Source organism: Anolis carolinensis, chromosome 1 (genome assembly GCF_035594765.1).
Source record: "Anolis carolinensis isolate JA03-04 chromosome 1, rAnoCar3.1.pri, whole genome shotgun sequence".
Classification (NCBI taxonomy): Eukaryota; Metazoa; Chordata; class Lepidosauria; order Squamata; family Dactyloidae; genus Anolis; species Anolis carolinensis.
The window spans coordinates 178,915,088-178,933,921 of NC_085841.1; the positions used below are offsets into that span (position 1 = coordinate 178,915,088).

An 18,834-nucleotide genomic window follows, 5' to 3' on the forward strand; every position below is an offset into this window, starting at 1 on the left:
AGAACAAGTAAATCAGCCTTGATTAGCTGTTTGCAATCAAAGCTTCTATCTGCAAGCCTCTAATCAAGCTCAATTCAGGTGTTTTTTTTGAAGCAGGATTTGTGGTTGTCACTACTGTACTCCATTTTTTGATGGGAAGGAAGTCCTAAGTATGAGGAAAGGATATAAAGGAATATAAAGAGCACATGTTTGTGGGTGGAAATTGTAATTATTTTATTATGTTTATTTATATTAAACTTTTTCTCTCCACAAAGGAGACTCAAGGCCCCTTTCTCTCTCTACAAGAGAGACTCAAATCACCCCCTAATCCCAACTTAAAAAAAAACTTCTGATGCTCTTAAGGACACTTCAGGCACTGTCAAAATAGGGTTGTGGGAACCATAAGTGACCCATGGGCTACAATTTCCCCCATCCCTGTATTAAGGGATACAATTACTGCACCTCAGATCCTAGAAAGAACAAACTTTCATGAATCGGAAGTAACTTCATGAGATGTCTCGGTTATCATTCATGTTCACATTTTGAAAAAACTACCACCATCTGTTTTGGTGCAACAATACACTAAGTTCCTGGAAGCAGACCAGTTTACTCTACAAGGGCAAACAATCACGAGATTAATCAAATAAAGTCATCAATTTCAGTCACTGTTACTTACAGTAAATAAAGAATTTAATCCCCAAACAACATCCTAAAAAAAGAAAGAAAAATAAACAAATTAATTCATAGAAGTCAAAACTCTTAAACTTCTACATGCATCTTATTCTTTGAACCAAGATGAATTACAATGGAAAACACTTCATACATCTTATATTTTATACAAAAAAGTGTGCATGTGTGCTTGTGAGTGCTAGGGGAAGAAGTAAAATAAGTAAAAGCATGCTTGATTTCCAAATAATTTGAAATAGGAGAACAGAAAAATTTTCATCTCTCGAAATCTTTCATTTCGAGGCATACTTCTTTGCTGTTCCACCAAGCATCGTATCAATTGAATGATAGTGTCTGATAATATATGTGCCACACTATTTTCAACAGATTTATGAAAACTAGACTGGGACCAACTGAAATGACCATAAACAATTGTTTACTGTGAAAATAAGAAAACTGACCTATCTGCCTACATGACTTTGCTTCTCTGATTAGTAGCAGGTTGCATATGGAGAAATACGGGTCAAAGCCATGACATGGGTAGCACACTTAGATGCTCTGAGTCTGAACTATTTCCTATTGATGCTGGTTTGGAAAGAAGAAAATTATGCAAGTCAACCTTGCACACATCTCCCATATGTAGTTATGCCACGAAGCTAAACAGGTATGGACTGGATCTGACTCTAAATGAGAAACCACTGGAAGCACATTGTAAAAGCAAAATATGCATTAAGAGTAGTATCCAATTAATTCCTTCTACTAATACATTCAGCCATACCCCCTTCTCCCCATTATGCCTTTCCTGCACTTTCAGAGTTAAGTATTTTCCTTACTTTAGCAGTCTGCTTAAACAATAGTAAAGTCCATTTTCACACACCTCTGCTCCATGTTTTAAGGACTTTAATAAACATATTATTTCTTCCTCCTCAAACACTGAAAAAGAGCCAATATGAGGTCCAAGAGGTTTCTATGTTCAGTAGGCATAACCTAATGCTCATGGATCATTTCTACAAAGAACCAGACAGTAAAATGAAATGCTACAATAACCTATTCTCCAGTTATTTCACCAGTTAAATAGTGAAATGTCAGGCATCCATTGAATCGTTTAAAAAATTACATACAGGGCCAAAAAAGTTGGTTTGGATTAAAAAAAAGTAATTTTAAACTGGTCAAGATTATATAAAGATCAATATAGGAAACCAAGATTTGAGGCTACCTTTAAGGTTCTAGTTGGAGCCCAGCCAGTCCCATCAATTGAATGTTCTCTCAACAGGCTGAAAGTGAAATGTACACACACATTAAACACTATTGGAATTAAGAAATGCATTAGATGAAGAAATGAACCTCCTCCTAACCAGTGATCCCAGATATATCTTCACTAGTAACTGAATGGGAATGAAAGAGAAAGGAAGGAAGGAAGGAAGGAAGGAAGGAAGGAAGGAAGGAAGGAAGGAAGGAAGGAAGGAAGAAAGAAAGAAAGAAAGAAAGAAAGAAAGAAAGAAAGAAAGAAAGAAAGAAAGAAAGAAAGAAAGACAGAAGAGATGAGAGAGAGGGAGGGAGGGAAGAAGGGAGAGAGAATATACTTGCGTATTAGAGGTGTGCGAAATGGCAGAAATGCTTTGAACTTTGTTTCTAAATTCAGATGGCCCTTGTTTTATTTCGGAAATATTTCAAAAAATGTGTGTGTGGGGAGGTTAGTTTTGAATCCGAATGTTTGAAGTTTTGTTTCGTTACTGTTTTGTTCTGTTGGAAGCAATGGGGGAACTTTAGAGGCTCGTTTCTCTGTCATGTTTCTGACTATCAGGATGAAACTTGGGAAACTTGTAGGACACACGTAAACTGTAAGCCTCCTAGGTTTCAGAACGTTTTGCTCACCCACTGATTTGTAGGAATATAAAAAAGTTTTTACAAATAACATTTTAAAAAACCACAGAAAGGATCCCCTTGAATTTCTGGACATTTAGACAACACATGCAGGGCATCATTCTGCCCAAGTTTCAGAATGTTTCGCTCATGCACTGATTTTTTTTTTTGAAATTTAAAAAAATGTCTCTCTCCTACTGAGAACAGGAGACAGTTTGATGGAAAAAAAGCAGATGCAGCTGCTGTTCAGCAGCCGGTGGCAGAAATTTCTGGGATTTGAAGTCCAAAACAACCTCACAACAGGGGAGGAGAATGGATGTTCTGTTCTATAATTTTTGATGTACAGTAGAGTCTCACTTATCCAACACTCGCTTATCCAATGTTCTGGATTATCCAACGCATTTTTGTAGTCAATGTTTTCAATATATCGTGATATTTTGGTGCTAAATTCATAAATACAGTAATTACTATATAGCATTACTGTGTATTGATCTACTTTTTCTCTCAAATTTGTTGTATAACATGATGTTTTGGTGCTTAATTTGTAAAATCATAACCTAATTTGATGTTTAATAGGCTTTTCCTTAATCTCTCCTTATTATCCAACATATTCGCTTATCCAACGTTCTGCTGGCCCGTTTACGTTGGATAAGTGAGACTCTACTGTATTAACTTGTGATTGATATGTATTTTATATTGCTGTATTTTATTGTATATTGTTGGGCTTGGTCCCCATGTGAGCCGCCCTGAGTCCCCCTGGGGAGATGGGGTGGGATACAAGAATAAAGTTGTTGTTATTATTATTATTATTGAGGAAAACCAGCCCTGTGACTGGCTGAGGAAGAACATGTGATGCAGCAAATGTAACTGTGCTCTGCCCCATCGCCCCCATTGAGAGATTGCTTGCTTGGAAAAAAGGTCATGTTATTACTACTACTATTATTATTACTATTATTATATTGTATGACACAGCAAACAAGATAGATATGCTGGATTTCGTTTCACAAAATCACAAGTCGAACACTTTCCAAGTGTCTAGGACTGTGTGATGTATTTTCAGATGATGCGTGCAGATCCCAGCAGGGTGGCCTTTTGCAGCTGACAGATCGTAATTTTGTCAATGTCTATTGTTTCCAAATGCCGGCTGAGATCTTTTGGCACGCCACCCAGTGTGCCCATCACCACCGGGATCACCTGCAATGGTTTCTGCCAGAGTCTTTGAAGTTCAATCACAACTGTGATGTCTGGTGTGTTGTGTTCCAGAACTTTGTCAGTCTGGATTCGGAAGTCCCACAGCATCTTTGCGTGCTCATTTTCCAATACTTTTGCAGGTTTGTGATCCCACCAATTCTTTGCTGCTGGGAGGTGGTACTTGAGGCATAAATTCCAATGAATCATTTGGGCCACATAGTTGTGCCTCTGTTTGTAGTCAGTCTGTGCGATTTTCTTACAGCAGCTGAGGATATGATCAATGGTTTCGTCGGTTTCCTTGCACAGTCTGCATTTTGGGTCACTGGCTGATTTTTCAAACTTGCACTTGTTCTGATGGCTTGCTCCTGGGCTGCAAGGATCAGGCCTTCTGTCTCTTTCTTCAGGGTCCCATTCGTGAGCCATAGCCAGGTCTTCTCCTTATCAGCTTTTCCTTCAATTTTGTCAAGGAACTTTCCATGCAATGTTTTGTTGTGCCAGCTGTCAGCTCTAGTTTGTAGTGCGGTTTTCTTGTATTGGTTTTTTGTCTGCTGTGCTTTGAGGAGTTTCTGATTTTTGACTTCAATCAAAGCAGGTTCTTCACTTTGCTTTATATATACTGCCAGGGCATGTTCCTCTTCTTTGACTGCTTGTTTTACTTGTAAGAGTCCTTTGCCTCCTGATCTTCTAGGCAGATATAGCCGGTCAACATCACTGCGAGGGTGCAGTGAATGATGTATGGTCATGTGTTTTCTTGTTTTTCTGTCCAAGTTGTCCAGTTCCACCTGTGTCCAATTTATAATGCCAACAGTATATCTTATGATAGGTATGGCCCAGGTGTTTATGGCCTTGATGGTGTTGCCTCCATTGAGCTTGCTTTTGAGAATTTTTCTGACCCTTTGTGTGTATTCTTTGCTGACCACAGTTTTCACATGTTCATGCTTGATGTTGTCTAGCTGTAATATGCCCAGATATTTATATGCCTCTGGCTGGTGACACTTTATTGTTTGGCCATTAGGCATATTTATGCCATCACTTTCAATGATTTTTCCCTTCTTCAATGCCACTGTCGAACATTTGTCCAAATCAAACTCCATGCTGATATCAGTACTAAAAATTCGGACAGAGTTGGTCAGAGACTGGATTTCAGTTTCCATTTTCCCACACAGCTTCAGGTCATCCATGTACATCAGATGTGAAATTTTGTGAGATTTCTTAGATGTTTGATAGCCGAGATTTGTTTTTTGTAAGATTGTTGACAGAGGGATCATGGCAATAATGAAAAGCAGAGGGGACAATGAATCTCCCTGGAAAATTCCTCTTCTGATGTTGACAAGTCCATAGCTTTCATTTCCAACAAACAGTTCAGTTTTCCAGTGCTCCATCATGTTTTCAATAAAGTTGCCAATGTTTTTACAAATCCCGATGGCATCCAGGCACTTGATGATCCAGCTGTGTGGGAGTGAGTCAAAGGCCCTTTTGTAGTCAATCCACGTCATGTGAAGATTAGCTTTTCGGCTTTTACAGTTCTCCAGAATCATTTTGTCAATCAATAACGGGTCTTTTGTGCCCCTGCTTTTCCGTTTGTTGCCTTTCTGTTCATCTGGCAAGATGTTTTTTTCTTCAAGATAGTCTTGAATTCTGTCAGCTATGATGCCAGTCAGTAGTTTAAACATAGTGGGCAGACACGTTATTGGCCTGTAGTTTTCTGGTGCTGCTCCTTTTGCTGGATCCTTTTGTATCAGGTATGTTCTTCCAGTTGTTAGCCATTCGCTGATACTTCCTTTCTGCAACATCTCATTGAATTGTTGGGCCATTTTTCCATGTAAACTAATCAGATGTTTGAGCCAAAATCCATGACGTTGATCATTATTAATAATAATAATACCTTTATTCTTCTGATTGGCTGACAAGGAAATAAATCAGCTTGCAGCTGCCCTCGTCAATCACATCATCCCCCTCCCACTCCAGGGCAACGCAGAATGTTACATTGGAAAAAAAGTGTTGAAATCAACAAATATTTTCCAAATTTCTCTGAATGTTTTGGGGCCTCTAACCCGTTTTCTCAGCTAACTTTGGACAAAAAAGGAAAAAAGTGGTTGGGCCAATGATAAAGATATGCATTGATAAATATGGGCTCAAGCAAAAGATCCTACTATCCTGTCTATTTTCAGCACAAGGCGCTGATATTCCAGACAACCTTTTAGAGCAAGTGTGGAGATTAAGCAGTACTCAAGCAAATGCTGGATATCACGTAGTTGTAAGTCTATTAAGAAGCATGGGCAATGGTGAGGAATGTTAAGACATCCTGTCCAAAGGTACCTAGAAGGTCACAGGATTCCTATCTCCAATTTAAGGAAACTATATATCTACACGGTTATTTATAAAATTAATCCTCAGTGCTTATAACTGATTCCATGATGTAATCTACTGGCATCTGACTGTAAACATAACATATGGAAAATGAGCTGTGCAATTAATATATTACCTTAAACAGATTTCCCCTGTTTCAGTGATGTTTGGATGCCAAATTCTAGTCAAACATTTCACTTTTGGAGGCTGTCAGAAAGAAAGAAAGAAAAAAAATCAGAGATGATAATGCTCCTCTAAAAGATCAAAGAGCAAATATCAGGCATGGTTTTGGCTATTCCCGCTCCCCCTTGGGTTCAATTTTCATTCCTAAGCTTTGCCATTTTGCCCACAGGACAAACCCTGCTCATTCTAATCTTTACCAATTTTATTCCAGTGAACCAAAACCTATTCAGCTTGACACTCAATATCACTACTAATAAAGCAGTTTCCAGCCATTCATAGTAATACACAGAAGAGCACAAGAAAGACATCCAAAGATATTGAAGAGTTTTCTCTACGAAAAACTGCTTACTGTTCAATGCACTATTGAGTACATTATTCTTTTTCAGAGGTATGTTATGAGTCAATTGAGTTGCCTCTCTTTTTTCGCACAAGATCTCTGAATACAAGATGAAGAAAGCCTAATTCAAGTAAAAGGTGGTGGAGAAAAAGAGCCACCAGTGAAATTCTGCAAGATTGCTGCTTTCTGTTTTTTGCAAGCACAAACACATTGTTGAGAAAAGAGGACATCCACTCATGGAAAGAGGCAGTGTGTTCCTATGTGTTCATGTACCATGGTCTGTTCCACAAGCCATTTACCCCAATAGGAGCCTGACCTCGGTGGGAAGGGGTGTGGAAAAGGCCCATTTCTGTTCTGTAGAGAAAAAGTATCTATTTCTGAAAACCAGTGGGACACTTGAAATGAACTCTTATCAAGTACAGCCAATAAAAGTTATATGTATGGTTGAACAGCTCTTCTGACAAGATGATTTTCATGAGAGTTGTTTTAAAATGAAATAAACAAGTAAAAATATTTACAGTAGAGTCTTGCTTATCCAACCTTCACTTATCCAACGTTCTGTATTATCCAACACAGTCTGCCTTTTAGTAGTTTTTGTAGTCAATGTTTTCAATACATTGCAATGTTTTGGTGCTATATTTGTTAATACAGTAGTTACTACATAACGTTACCGTGTATTGAACTGCTTTTTCTGTTGATTTGTTCCTAAACATGATGTTTTGGTGCTTAATTTGTAAAATCATAACGTAATTTGACATTTAATAGGCTTTTCCTTAATCCCTCCTTATTATCCAACATTTTCACTTATCCAATGTTCTGCCAGCCTGTTTATGTTGGATAAGCGAGACTACTGTACTTTGGAGTGATCAACTACATTGTCCATTTCCTTTATAGTACAATTAGACCACTGGTCCCTAAACCAAGCCCCATGGGCTGGATGCAGCCCCTCCAAGATCATTTACCTGGCCCTCGTCCTAAACTTTGGACTTAGGATCACTCTAAGTCTGAAAAGACTTGAAGGCACAACAATCCTAATTAACTTGACTATCTCAACAGTCAAAAGCAGGCCCACACTGTCTATTTAAATACTGGTCAGTTTATGTTGGTTAAAATTGTTCCTCATTTTAAATATTGTATTGTTCTTTCATGTTTTCTTACACTACAAATATGATACATACAGTGTGCATAGGAATTTGTTCATTTTTTCCCCCCAAACTATAGTCCATCCCCCGCAACAGTCTGAGGGACCATGAACCGGCCCTCAGCTTTAAAAGTTTGAGGATCCCTAATTCAAACACTTGGAAAGGGACACAGCTTGGTAGTAGAATGTATCCCGGCACCTTCATCTAGGGCAGGGTAAGAAGTCTACCCAAAAACTAAATTAGATACCATCACACACTACTGACAATAATAAACTACATATACAAATACCGTTATGGTTCTGGATATAATGGAAAAGGAAAGACTGAATGTAAATTGGGCAATATGGACAGAATGGTTATGTTTTGGCAAAACATCCAAATATATTTAAAATTGGAAATCATTATGGATTCCTTATCAGGGTTATTTAAATTTAATGGACTGGACCCAGAATTAATGTGAATAACTGTCAACTCAGGGTGGGAAGAACCTTTGAAATAATGTTGGGGAGAGTGTTGGGGAGGGAATATGGGAGGGGGGGCTTGGTGAAAAATTCTTCAGTGGAAGCTCCTTTGTATCTTAGTTCTTTCTATACAGTGTAATTATTGGCATTTCAAGATATTTATTTTTATTTCCATCATTTCTATCCCGCCCTTCTCACCCGAAGGGACTCAGGGTGGCTTACAAAACTGGCAGAATTTGATGCCAATATACAACAATACAAAAGAATAAAACATAAGCAATTAAAAACAGATTTAAAATAATACAAAATACTTGAGCCATATACATTGGTGTTTAGTTTAAAGTGAAAACCCACACAGAATATGGGGGGTTAATTAGCAACCTACTCTTCACAAACACATTTTTTCTCTTGAAAAAACCCTGCTTTAAAAGAGATTGATTGTCGCAGGTTTTCATAACAAATGAATGAACACTAACTCAGTTTTTACGTTTTGTTAAATTCTGCTTTACTTTTAAATTTGTTTACGTTGGCAACTTTCCCCACAGATGTGGGTGTAAACTGACAAAAATCATAAAGGCACCTCCCACAGACTGTATATTACTATAACTAGCTTTTCATTCCTGAACAGTGGAAAGCATTATTTTTAACGTGATGAAAACACAAGGCATATTTTAATTGTCTTTTCCTATGCATACTCTTCACTCCTGAAGAGTCATTGATTTTGTCATTAATCTCTCACATCAGCATAACTGGCAAGCATTAGGGACCAATTCTGGCAATTCAACATCCAAAGCTGCCACTTCATTCCTGAAGATCTGCAACTGTAGAAGTAACTGGGTGGTCTTAGACTTTGTAACTCATACCCCACACATTTCAGCTTGCATTTAAAAGCTGTATACTAGGAAAGCCCTTTGTGGTGGGAATTCACTGAACACTTATATGGATTCGAAGGCTACAGTTGTCCGTGTGAAAAAGCCAGCAGACAATATCCAGTGTTGACTTTCTGGCAGAACAGTGGAAACAGAAAAGCTAAATCCTCCCACTCCATTAGAACTGTTGAACTCCACCAAAACTAGCTCTAGAGGGCTGTGAAACCCTCCAGAGAATGGCATGCAGAATTGCAGCCATCTCCTGGACCCCTCTAACATAAGTATTACTGAGATAGCTGATATTTCCAGAGAACAGTTCAAGAAATGTGGAAGCGGGCACTCTGAGCACAGAAATCATGACATTGGAAAACCCAGGAAAAACAATATCCTCTCTCTCTACAGTGCTAAGGCCACTCTTACGTTTCAGACATCCAACCAATTTGTTGCTACTTTATGATGCAGGAGGTACAGACAACCACAAAAGTGGCAGCCACTTTTTCACTCTACAGGTTGTAACTGTGGCAGATCAAGTGGCTGTTTCGTGGTAAAGGCCCTAAAATTAGTGTTAAACTTCAGGGAGCCAGGCAAAGGATTTTAGACCAGCACATGGTCCAGACATAGAACCTGCAAATGGAGAGGCACTGTCCAGATCAGGGGTTTGTGAACAGTGATTTAAGGTCCACTTGTACATGCTGACCCAGACTTCCCACACCCCCAGGACTCTGAACCTTTCTTTAAACCCCCAAAATCCAACTGCGTCCCCTAGTTTACTTCCAGTACTGTGAGAAAGCCCTCTCTGATGCAAAATGGTTGTGTTGAGTGGTTGTTTGGAGACATTGGTGGGAGAGGGGCAGAGAATAGTGACCAGAGGAGCTAGAATTTTCCTCAACAGAGCAGGTGCAGCTCTTTAAGGTACCGAGACCTCTGGAAGTTGTCCATCCTAGTGTTTCAGATGCTGTTGGACTACAGTTAGAATTAGCCCTAAACAGTATAAGCTATGGTGAGGAATGTTAAGAGATGCAATGCACCAACATCTGTTGCCCCGCTCCAAGAAAAGAGAAATATGAATGACACTCTCCTCCAATCAAAAGGTTATATACTACACTGAGAGAGGAAGTGAGAGGCATATTTTCCAAACTAGTTGCAATTATGTCCTGGGAGATACAACTTATTTGATTAGAGTTACAACTTTGCTTTATGCTTGATGTAGAAGAAAGTGGCGTGCTTTCACAGGTTTTTCTGTTGGCTTAGACAATTGAGAGGTCCATGTTCCAAAGTCAGGAATGCAACTCATAATTTAGTTGACCTTTATTTAATGTGACATAGCTTTAACTGAAAATTTCATCTCTGAAAAATACTCAAAGCTGTTCTGTAACTGTCATTGTAGTGAAATCAGGTAGTTTTGCTTTGCTAAAATCAAGACCCATCAAGCCTTTTCAAGTTATGTCATATTTTCAGCTTAATATGATATCTGATGACTAGCGCCTGTACTTCTGTTCTGTTGCCTGCAAACAACCACTATCCAAAACAGCAATTTCTTCTTTGCTGAGATAGGAACCAATTGGATTTTTACTTTCTAACTCTTTCTAAACTGCTGCCCATATACTCCAAATCTGAGAGGGGCTCCTTGGGGACACAAAAAGGGCATGGTGACCAGTATAATGTGCAATTCTGCCATTGCATGTTATAGCTGACAAAATCAATACAATGAAATAAACAGCTGACAGGTTTATTTAAGAATGAGAACTTGGGAGTTCTCCCAGTGCAGACTTGAAAGAGATTTACAATACAGTCTAAAACATGATACAGGTAAATTAAATCACAAAACTATTTTTAAAAGTCATAATATTAAAAACAGTAATGGATTCAACACTTTCAAAGCACTCAAGACATAACAGTTGTAAAAAAGAACATCACCCAAATGAACTGAACCTGATAATGGTGTATGCAATTTCATTCTTCCAAGAAGTAGTCTCATGCAGAAACCTACTAGCAGGAAACCGAACTTCTGAAGAGATGGGTTTTTAACCTGCACACAATTAACCTTTGGCAAATACACATTCTTTTCAGATAATCTTCCCAGAAATACATTTGTATGAATTGGCAAACTATTCGCTTACGGAAAATTAGGAACAGAAGGATGAAATTCTCCAAAACCCAGTCTGAAAAACTCTTAGGGCTTACCCATTCCTTCCTCCATCTCTCCGAAATGGGTAATCACTTTGCACAGTTGTTTGATACTTTTTTGTGTGACACAGAAACAGAATTGTGAAAATTGCCTTAAACTATAAGTACTTCTTACAGGCAACAGGCTTCGATGTTCCTTAGTATAGAACAGTGGTTCCCAAACTTATTTGGCCTACCACCCCCTTTCCAGAAAAAATACTACCCCTCCCCTGGCCCCACCCCTATCTCCTAATAGGTGCCATCACTGCCCCCCTGGATCGCTGCAGCTCCCACCAGGGGGCGGTAGCGCCCACTTTGGGAATCACTGGTATAGATTATGAATTATACTATGTATTCTCAGAGATCAGTCAGAATATCAATTGATGATGGCTGCTTCCAGACCAGCCTTTATCATGAAATCAGTTTGCCTCATTCACATGGTTTCCAGTTATCAACAGCTACTTTTTCATACTTTCCCATCATTTCTATGGCTTTTAATTTCCACGGAGGAAATTAAAAATATAGGGAGGAATGGAGGATAGCATGGCTACAGAAGATCATCTGACCAGCAGCACAACAAGTTTTTTGTCTAAAAACACCTACTGATTGGGTGTACTTACTTGTAGGACACACTCTTAAGGGACATACAGTAGAGTCTCGCTTATCCAACTTTCACTCATCCAACATTCTGTATTATCCAACGCAGTCTGCCTCCTGCCCGGACCCACGGCTGTTTCTCTAGGCAGCAACACGCAGCGGGTCAATACGCCCAGCAACAACACAAGTGCAGCCACATTCTCAAACAAGTGGCAAACATGTTGTAAAACATGATGTTTTGGTGCTTAATTTGTAAAATCATAACATAATTTGATGTTTAATAGGCTTTTACTTAATCCCTTCTTATTATCCAACATTTTTGCTTATCCAACATTCTGCTGGCCTGTTTAAGTTGGATAAGCGAGACTCTACTGTACCTCATTTTATTATTTAATGTACGTGTTTGCCTTTCTACTAAAGCACAAGGTACAACCGGTAAAGCAATTTGGATTTTTAAGGAATTTCTACATGAATCATAGGACACAATCAGTGGTCAGCAAGAGAAACATGGTCATCAAAGAATCTTAGTCACACTTGATAGTTCCTTTTTAGTCCTAATGAAGTTGAATCCTTTTCCTGGTCAGCAACTGATAACCACTTGGATGAGAATACTTAGTTTTAGATGGTTTGCATAGAACCGAGATGGATAACAACAACAACAGCAACAACGGTGGGGGGAGTACCTTGATAATATACAACATCACTTAAGTCTATCTGCTTTTAGATGCATACCATCTATCTCAGACTAAACAGATTCTAGCACAGTGGTTCTCAACCTGTGGATCCCAAGATGTTTTGGCCTTCAACTCCCAGAAATCCTAACAGCTGGTAAACTGGCTGGGATTTCTGGGAGTTGTATGTGAAAATCCTGGAGACCCACAGGTTTAAAACCACTATTCCAGAAGGACAGAAGTATAGAGTTTAGGTAACTTATCCGTTCAAGTTTAACGCTTCATATTTCAGTCAGTTATGTCTCATGAAGCAACTGTAATTTTTACTGCCTTAATAATGCCTTGATATCTCATACTCCCTTTTAAAATGGTTTGACAGACGTTCCTTAGTCTGTTTCTTCTAGATAAATGTGCTCCACACATGGTAGACAACAAAAATCAGAATCTGAATGTACGCAGTGAAATTATCTAACAGCAAGTAATGACCTTAACCTGGTCAAAGTAGGTGCGGATGAAATACATGGCAGAAAATAATGAAGATGTGTCAATTTGAAAAGAAAACTCACTTTACTTTGTGTAGACAGAAACCCAGTGATCGAGATCCAAATGCTGATACAACTTATGCTTCTTAGAACATGCCACCCTGCAAATTACTTTTGTACCACAGAGAACTTAAACATTATTTGTAACACTGTATTAAAATATATTGTTCGAACAAGAAAAAAAAGAATCCACCTAGTCCCTGTGTATGATTTTTTAAATAGAAAAAGTATCTTAAAAGGAAAGGCCCTCAAGCTTATCTGCTTTTCTCTGTTATTGTATTTACTGTGGTTTTGATTCATTATGGCAAAGACCATTAAGTGCTAATTTCAAAAATTAGAAAAAAAAATATAGGTATACTAAATTAATCACAGTGCCAAAATACAATCTGAAGAACATTCCTGTAAAATTTAAAAACCATGTAAAGAACAGATTGTGCTACTGTGCCTAATTGACGGGGACCATAAGAAAACTGGACTGAAATCAGAAAAAAGTTGTCAAGATGAATGCAAAAAGACATAGCAACTAAAAGACAGAAAGAAAGTCTCCTTAGAGGACTGACGATAAAATTCTACACATAGTTAAAGTCAGATGAGAAATAAAGTTGAAAAAAATGGCCAGTGACCCGAGTGCAACTGTTCAGTGACTTGTATGCAGGGATAAAGAGAACTATTATAATAACAATGAAACAGACAGGTGACAGTCATTTAAGGAGGAACATTTTGTCAGAGTTTTAGAAAGGGAAGTAGAACCTGCTCTCAAAGCACTTGGGAGAAATATTTCAAGAGGAACAGATGGCATATTAGATAAACATTATCTACTCAAATTCTAACAAAAACCTGTGAATAAATAGGAAAATACAAAACAAAATAATGATACTTCAATTGAAGACATTTGGTATCTATTTTAATCCCCAAGAAAGGGGACCATAGGGATTATAGAAACCACTGAACTAATGTATTAGCCTCCCATGCAATAAGAGAGTACTAAACATTTTTTTTTATCACATACAGAGTAAGAAAGGCCAGATGTACAAGTTGGGTGCACAAAAGCAAGAGAATTTAGGGATCATGTTGCAAACATATATTGGATAATGGAACATACCAAAGAATTTCAGAAGATAATAACTCTGCTTTATAGAATATAGCAATTTTTTATTGTGTGCATCATGAGAAATTATGGTTTTACTGATGTTTTAACTAAAGTTGATTATAGTATAGCGCTACTAAATTACTGGCAGCCAGTTACTCCACCAGGATCCTGGGACCCTTCCCAGAGATACATCAGAGTTGTATGCAGCTCTTCTCTTACCCCTTGTTTCATACCTTCTGGCTTTGCTGGAATGAATACCCCTGGTATGAAACCAGCCAGGAGGCCTAACAGTTATTTTAAATTATGACTTCTCCTAACCTTGGAAAATAAATGATCCAGGGACAGAGGGGATCCTGCATTTAAAAATCCAAAAGTGTCCATTTAAGCACGCATCTCCTTAAAAAAACAAAACAAACAGAAATAGCACTTCCTATGCTTGGGCCATTCAGTATTCTTGATAAAAATCATGAGCTAAGCATATTAATGAACTATTAAGAAAATGAGGTTGCACTTGAAACCCACTTATCTGGGACAAGATTCCACTGGACGATATGAAGCTTGCATCAAAAGTAGATATGTATAGCATTGCACTATTCATTTGAACTATTAATAATGATGCGCATTTGAGGACCAGCATATATGAAGACAAAAATGACAATATTTTCAGCTTTACATAACTTGCAGAGCTACAGCACAGATGTTAATAAAAAAGTGAACTTGAATGCCTGAGCAGAACACTTACAAATATTATCAGCATTGGGACCATTGCTATTTTTAAATTTTTCTCTCTGTTTGGCATTTTGTATCTGCCAGCTTTTCAGGAGAGTCCAAAATCAAAGGCTATTGCAATTACGATATGAGCTGAGAGGTGATCAGCTAACTGCTGATTTAATATATTTCACATCTGAAAACATATTCAATTATTATTTTATATCCTTTGGGCTATAAAATAAAAAATGAAAAAGTGCAATATATTAAAAACAGAGCTTACCTGACCCCCTCTGGCCTGCAAGGGTCCATGACAATTATGGTGCCACAGTATAGTATATGGCAGGGCCGCTTACCAGAATGGGAGCTGTCAGGTTGGAAGGGGGGGATGAATGCCCTAAGGATCAGGAAGAAAAGTAAAGTCTCTTCATCTGCAATAAATGCCACCTTCACTATCTGATGAAGCAGGGAGCTGACAGATATTAAATACAGTAATCAACACTGTATTTTATTTTACTAATCTAATTCTTTTCCTTTCAGCCCAAGTTTGAAATCAGATTATAATCTTGTGAGACTGAGCAAGCTAGAACAAATGAACACATAAAACACCAAACAATGTTTAGCTGATTATACTCCAATCAAAATAAGAGGATCACAACATATCACACCACAGGTTTCTAACTGAAATGATATCGTCAAAGGCTTACATGGCCAGAATCACTGGGGTATGTGATATGTGGTTTCCTCTGAAGATACCAGCCACAGATGCAGGCAAAACAGCAGGAGAAAATGCTGCTAGAACATGGCCATACAGCACGGAAAGCACACAACACTCCACTGAAATGGTACAATTTTAAGCACATATGAGGCTTTTAATCAGAAAGATATTTTAGAGCAAGATTTCTGTGCTAGGACTCAGGAAAAAAAAATCAGCATTGGTAATCTCAAATGGCTTTTTCAAGATGTTTCCACAGAGCTGCATCTCACCCCCCTTCCCATTTTCCTCCCTCAGTTTGCTGTTTTTCCAACAACACCGGCCAGATTTAAACCTCTTCCAGCCCATCAATCTCAATTTCTTGTTCTTCCAACAGTGCCAGACAGATTATAACCCACCAACCCAATGATCCCAATGTACTGCTCTTCCAAAGTACCAGATAGATTTTAAACCCTTCTTTGTAGCCAAGACTGAGAGAAGGCGAATTGGGAAGAAAAGTGTGTTAAAAGGGAGTTAAATATTGAAAGATGGGTGTTACACCTTCTCATACAAGAGAAAACAAAATCACAATATCTAAAGCTATTCCTGAACAACGTGAGCCAGTTTTAACAGATCTTAGAAATAAAGAGTTACAAGTAACAGTTACCTGTAACTAATGAATTTTTGGCATAAAGGGAATGAGTGAAATCACATTTCAAAAACAGCATAATTAACAGGAACGCTGCCAGATACATGGACATAACAATGTCTGTAGTCATTTTCAAGGTCAAGGTCATATTATATCTTTATAAGAACCAAGCAGCAATACATGTAATGCAACATTTTACTATAAAACATAGCAATGGGTAATGGCGACATCTGCCCTTGCACTTTGCTACTGTATATGCATGCCAAGTATGGAATACATCTCACCACGTTAAAACAGTGGATGTAGCCCTTAATGAGAGATGACATATTATAATAGGTTGCCTATGACCTACATGACTGGAGAAATTATACTGTTTAGCCGGTATTGCACCACCTGATATCCACCGGGAAGGAACAGCCAGTAATGAAAAGAACAAGGCATTGATATCTCCGGCCCATCCTCTGTTTGGGTATCAGCCATCATGCCAATGCCTTAAATCAAGAAATAGCTTTCTAAGATCTACAGATATACTCGCAGGAACACCTCAGCAAGCGAGAGTCCAAAAGTGGCAGACTAAAATCCGGAACCTCAATCAGTGGCTGATGCCAGATGAGAAACTCCCTCCTGGGCACATAGAAGACTGGGTGACTTGGAAAGCCCTGCACTCTGGCACCATGAGATGCAGAGCCAACCTAAAGAAATGGGGCTACGAAGTGGAGTCCATGGTATGTGAGTGTGGATGAAGAGCAAACCATAGACCACTTACTACAGTGTGGTTAGAGTCCTGCGACATGCACAATGGAAGACCTACTTACAGTGATACCAGGGGCACTCAAAGTGGTCAGCTTCTGGTCAAAGGAAATTTAGTATATTGCCAAGTTTTTAACTTAATTTCGTAGTTTTTTATACATTATAACTGTAATCTCATTTAGCTTCTGACACAATAAATAAATAAAATGGTGAGAGTTTACTTCTCAAGAACTAATGAATAAAAGGAACAAAATTTAAACAAGTAACTTCCCAAAGGCTATTTTATAGCCACAAGTCTGTGAAAATTTTTATGATAAAGCTGTTCAAAGATCAACACATTTGTCTGAGTTTTCCAATTCTGATTCCCAAAGTAATTATAATATCTTGAAATAAGACAACAGATGGTCTAATAACCTGAGCTGAAGAGTTCACCTCCATCCTTCACAGTGTCTCAGTGCAATAATATTGAGATGAACAGCCCTCTAATTAACATAATGAAATTCTAAATCAACCCAGAGTTCTCTTTTCACTCCTTTCTTATTATTTCTCGCTTATCTTCTGGGATCTTTTTATTACATGTTCAAAATGATTAAGCAAATGAATGAACACTTCATTTCAAACCAGAAATGCATGCATTTGGTTGCCACTTGACAATAAATCCAGGAGTTAAAACCTAGCTTTATTTACAACTTTTTCTCTACTTTCATTTTTTTTTAAAGAAAAAGGCTCAAACATGTCTGAAAATTTCCAAACAGGAACAGTTACTATCCAATCTGAACAAAATAACTTGAGACACTATTAGCAACCTTCACCTTTCACACACAGATGGCATAGGTATGAACAGTATAAACAGTTCTGCCTCTCAAATTATCTCCAGTCATTCACCACAGATTATTCCAGTTACCAAGTCATATAAGAATGTCCCCTTCAATATGTTTGAAAGAATAGTTTTCAAAATTAAATGTGGAATGTCACTGATTTGCCTTCCAGTGATTCCATCCTCTGTAAAGAATGTGTAAAATATGTCAACACCACCCTAATTTTGTCTAGTTAAAAACAACATTTGTTCAAAATAGCATTACTTTCAGCACTAGCATTACTTCAAAGAGAAGGCTTAAATCCAATAATTAATCTCCAGCAAAGCAAACCAGCTAAATCAATGAAATCTGAATAAATGTTCTGATGATTCAGAGGACCTGTTCTAGATAGGGCTACATATCGATTTTAAAATATTCATAAAAAATTTTGAACATATACTATGACTATATATCCTGTATTATTTATTAGCCATTTTTACTTTTTTGCGCACAAATTATTCAGAAATAGTTTCACATCCAGCTGAAAACCTTTCAAAGGCAAGCCACTCCAAAAACCCTTTGAGTAGTAAGCAATTTTAATTACTTACCACCATATTATAGGCATCTGGAACCTCAATTTCAAACTGAAATGTTCCATTTTGATAATAACCTTCATCTGTAAAAAACAAAAAAGTGCTAAAATGCAACAAACATCTAAGAGATCATGTTATCAATTTTCTTCTGAAAATTAAGAGGGGCCCATGTGCTCTTGGCATACTGGAATTAACAATCACAAGTTGTCTACAAAAAAAAGCCTCTGTGGAACAGGTTCCTGGGGAGCTCTAGTATTCAGTTTCTCCTTGTTGGAGAACCAAAGGAAACCGACTACTGCATTGCAGGTAAGGGAATTGAGAAGTGAAGCTGTCAAATTTCAGTTACTGTTTTAGAATCATGAGGAAAATATACAACTTGTTTGTTTTGCCTTGAAAAAATCAAGACTGAAAAAAACAAAAACAAAGCTGAAAGCAGAGCTTTCCAAACTGTGTCATGACTCACTAGTGCAGGGGTCCCCAAACAAAGGCCCGTGAGCCAGATGTGGCCCTCCAAGGTCATTTACTGGGCCCCTGCCC

General features: G+C 38.0%; 1 protein-coding gene across 1 annotated transcript in view; it reads right to left on the reverse strand.

The window, feature by feature from the left end:
- ube2f (ubiquitin conjugating enzyme E2 F (putative)) overlaps nucleotides 1-18,834 on the reverse strand; it is a 51,211-nt gene that overhangs the window by 10,772 nt on the left and 21,605 nt on the right. The window contains exons 5-8 of the mRNA XM_003215136.4: nucleotides 18,313-18,380; nucleotides 6,185-6,255; nucleotides 1,862-1,919; nucleotides 656-688 (exon numbers count right to left, since the gene is read on the reverse strand). Of these exons, the coding sequence (XP_003215184.1) occupies nucleotides 656-688; nucleotides 1,862-1,919; nucleotides 6,185-6,255; nucleotides 18,313-18,380 (230 nt within the window). The remainder of the gene's footprint in view (nucleotides 1-655; nucleotides 689-1,861; nucleotides 1,920-6,184; nucleotides 6,256-18,312; nucleotides 18,381-18,834) is intronic.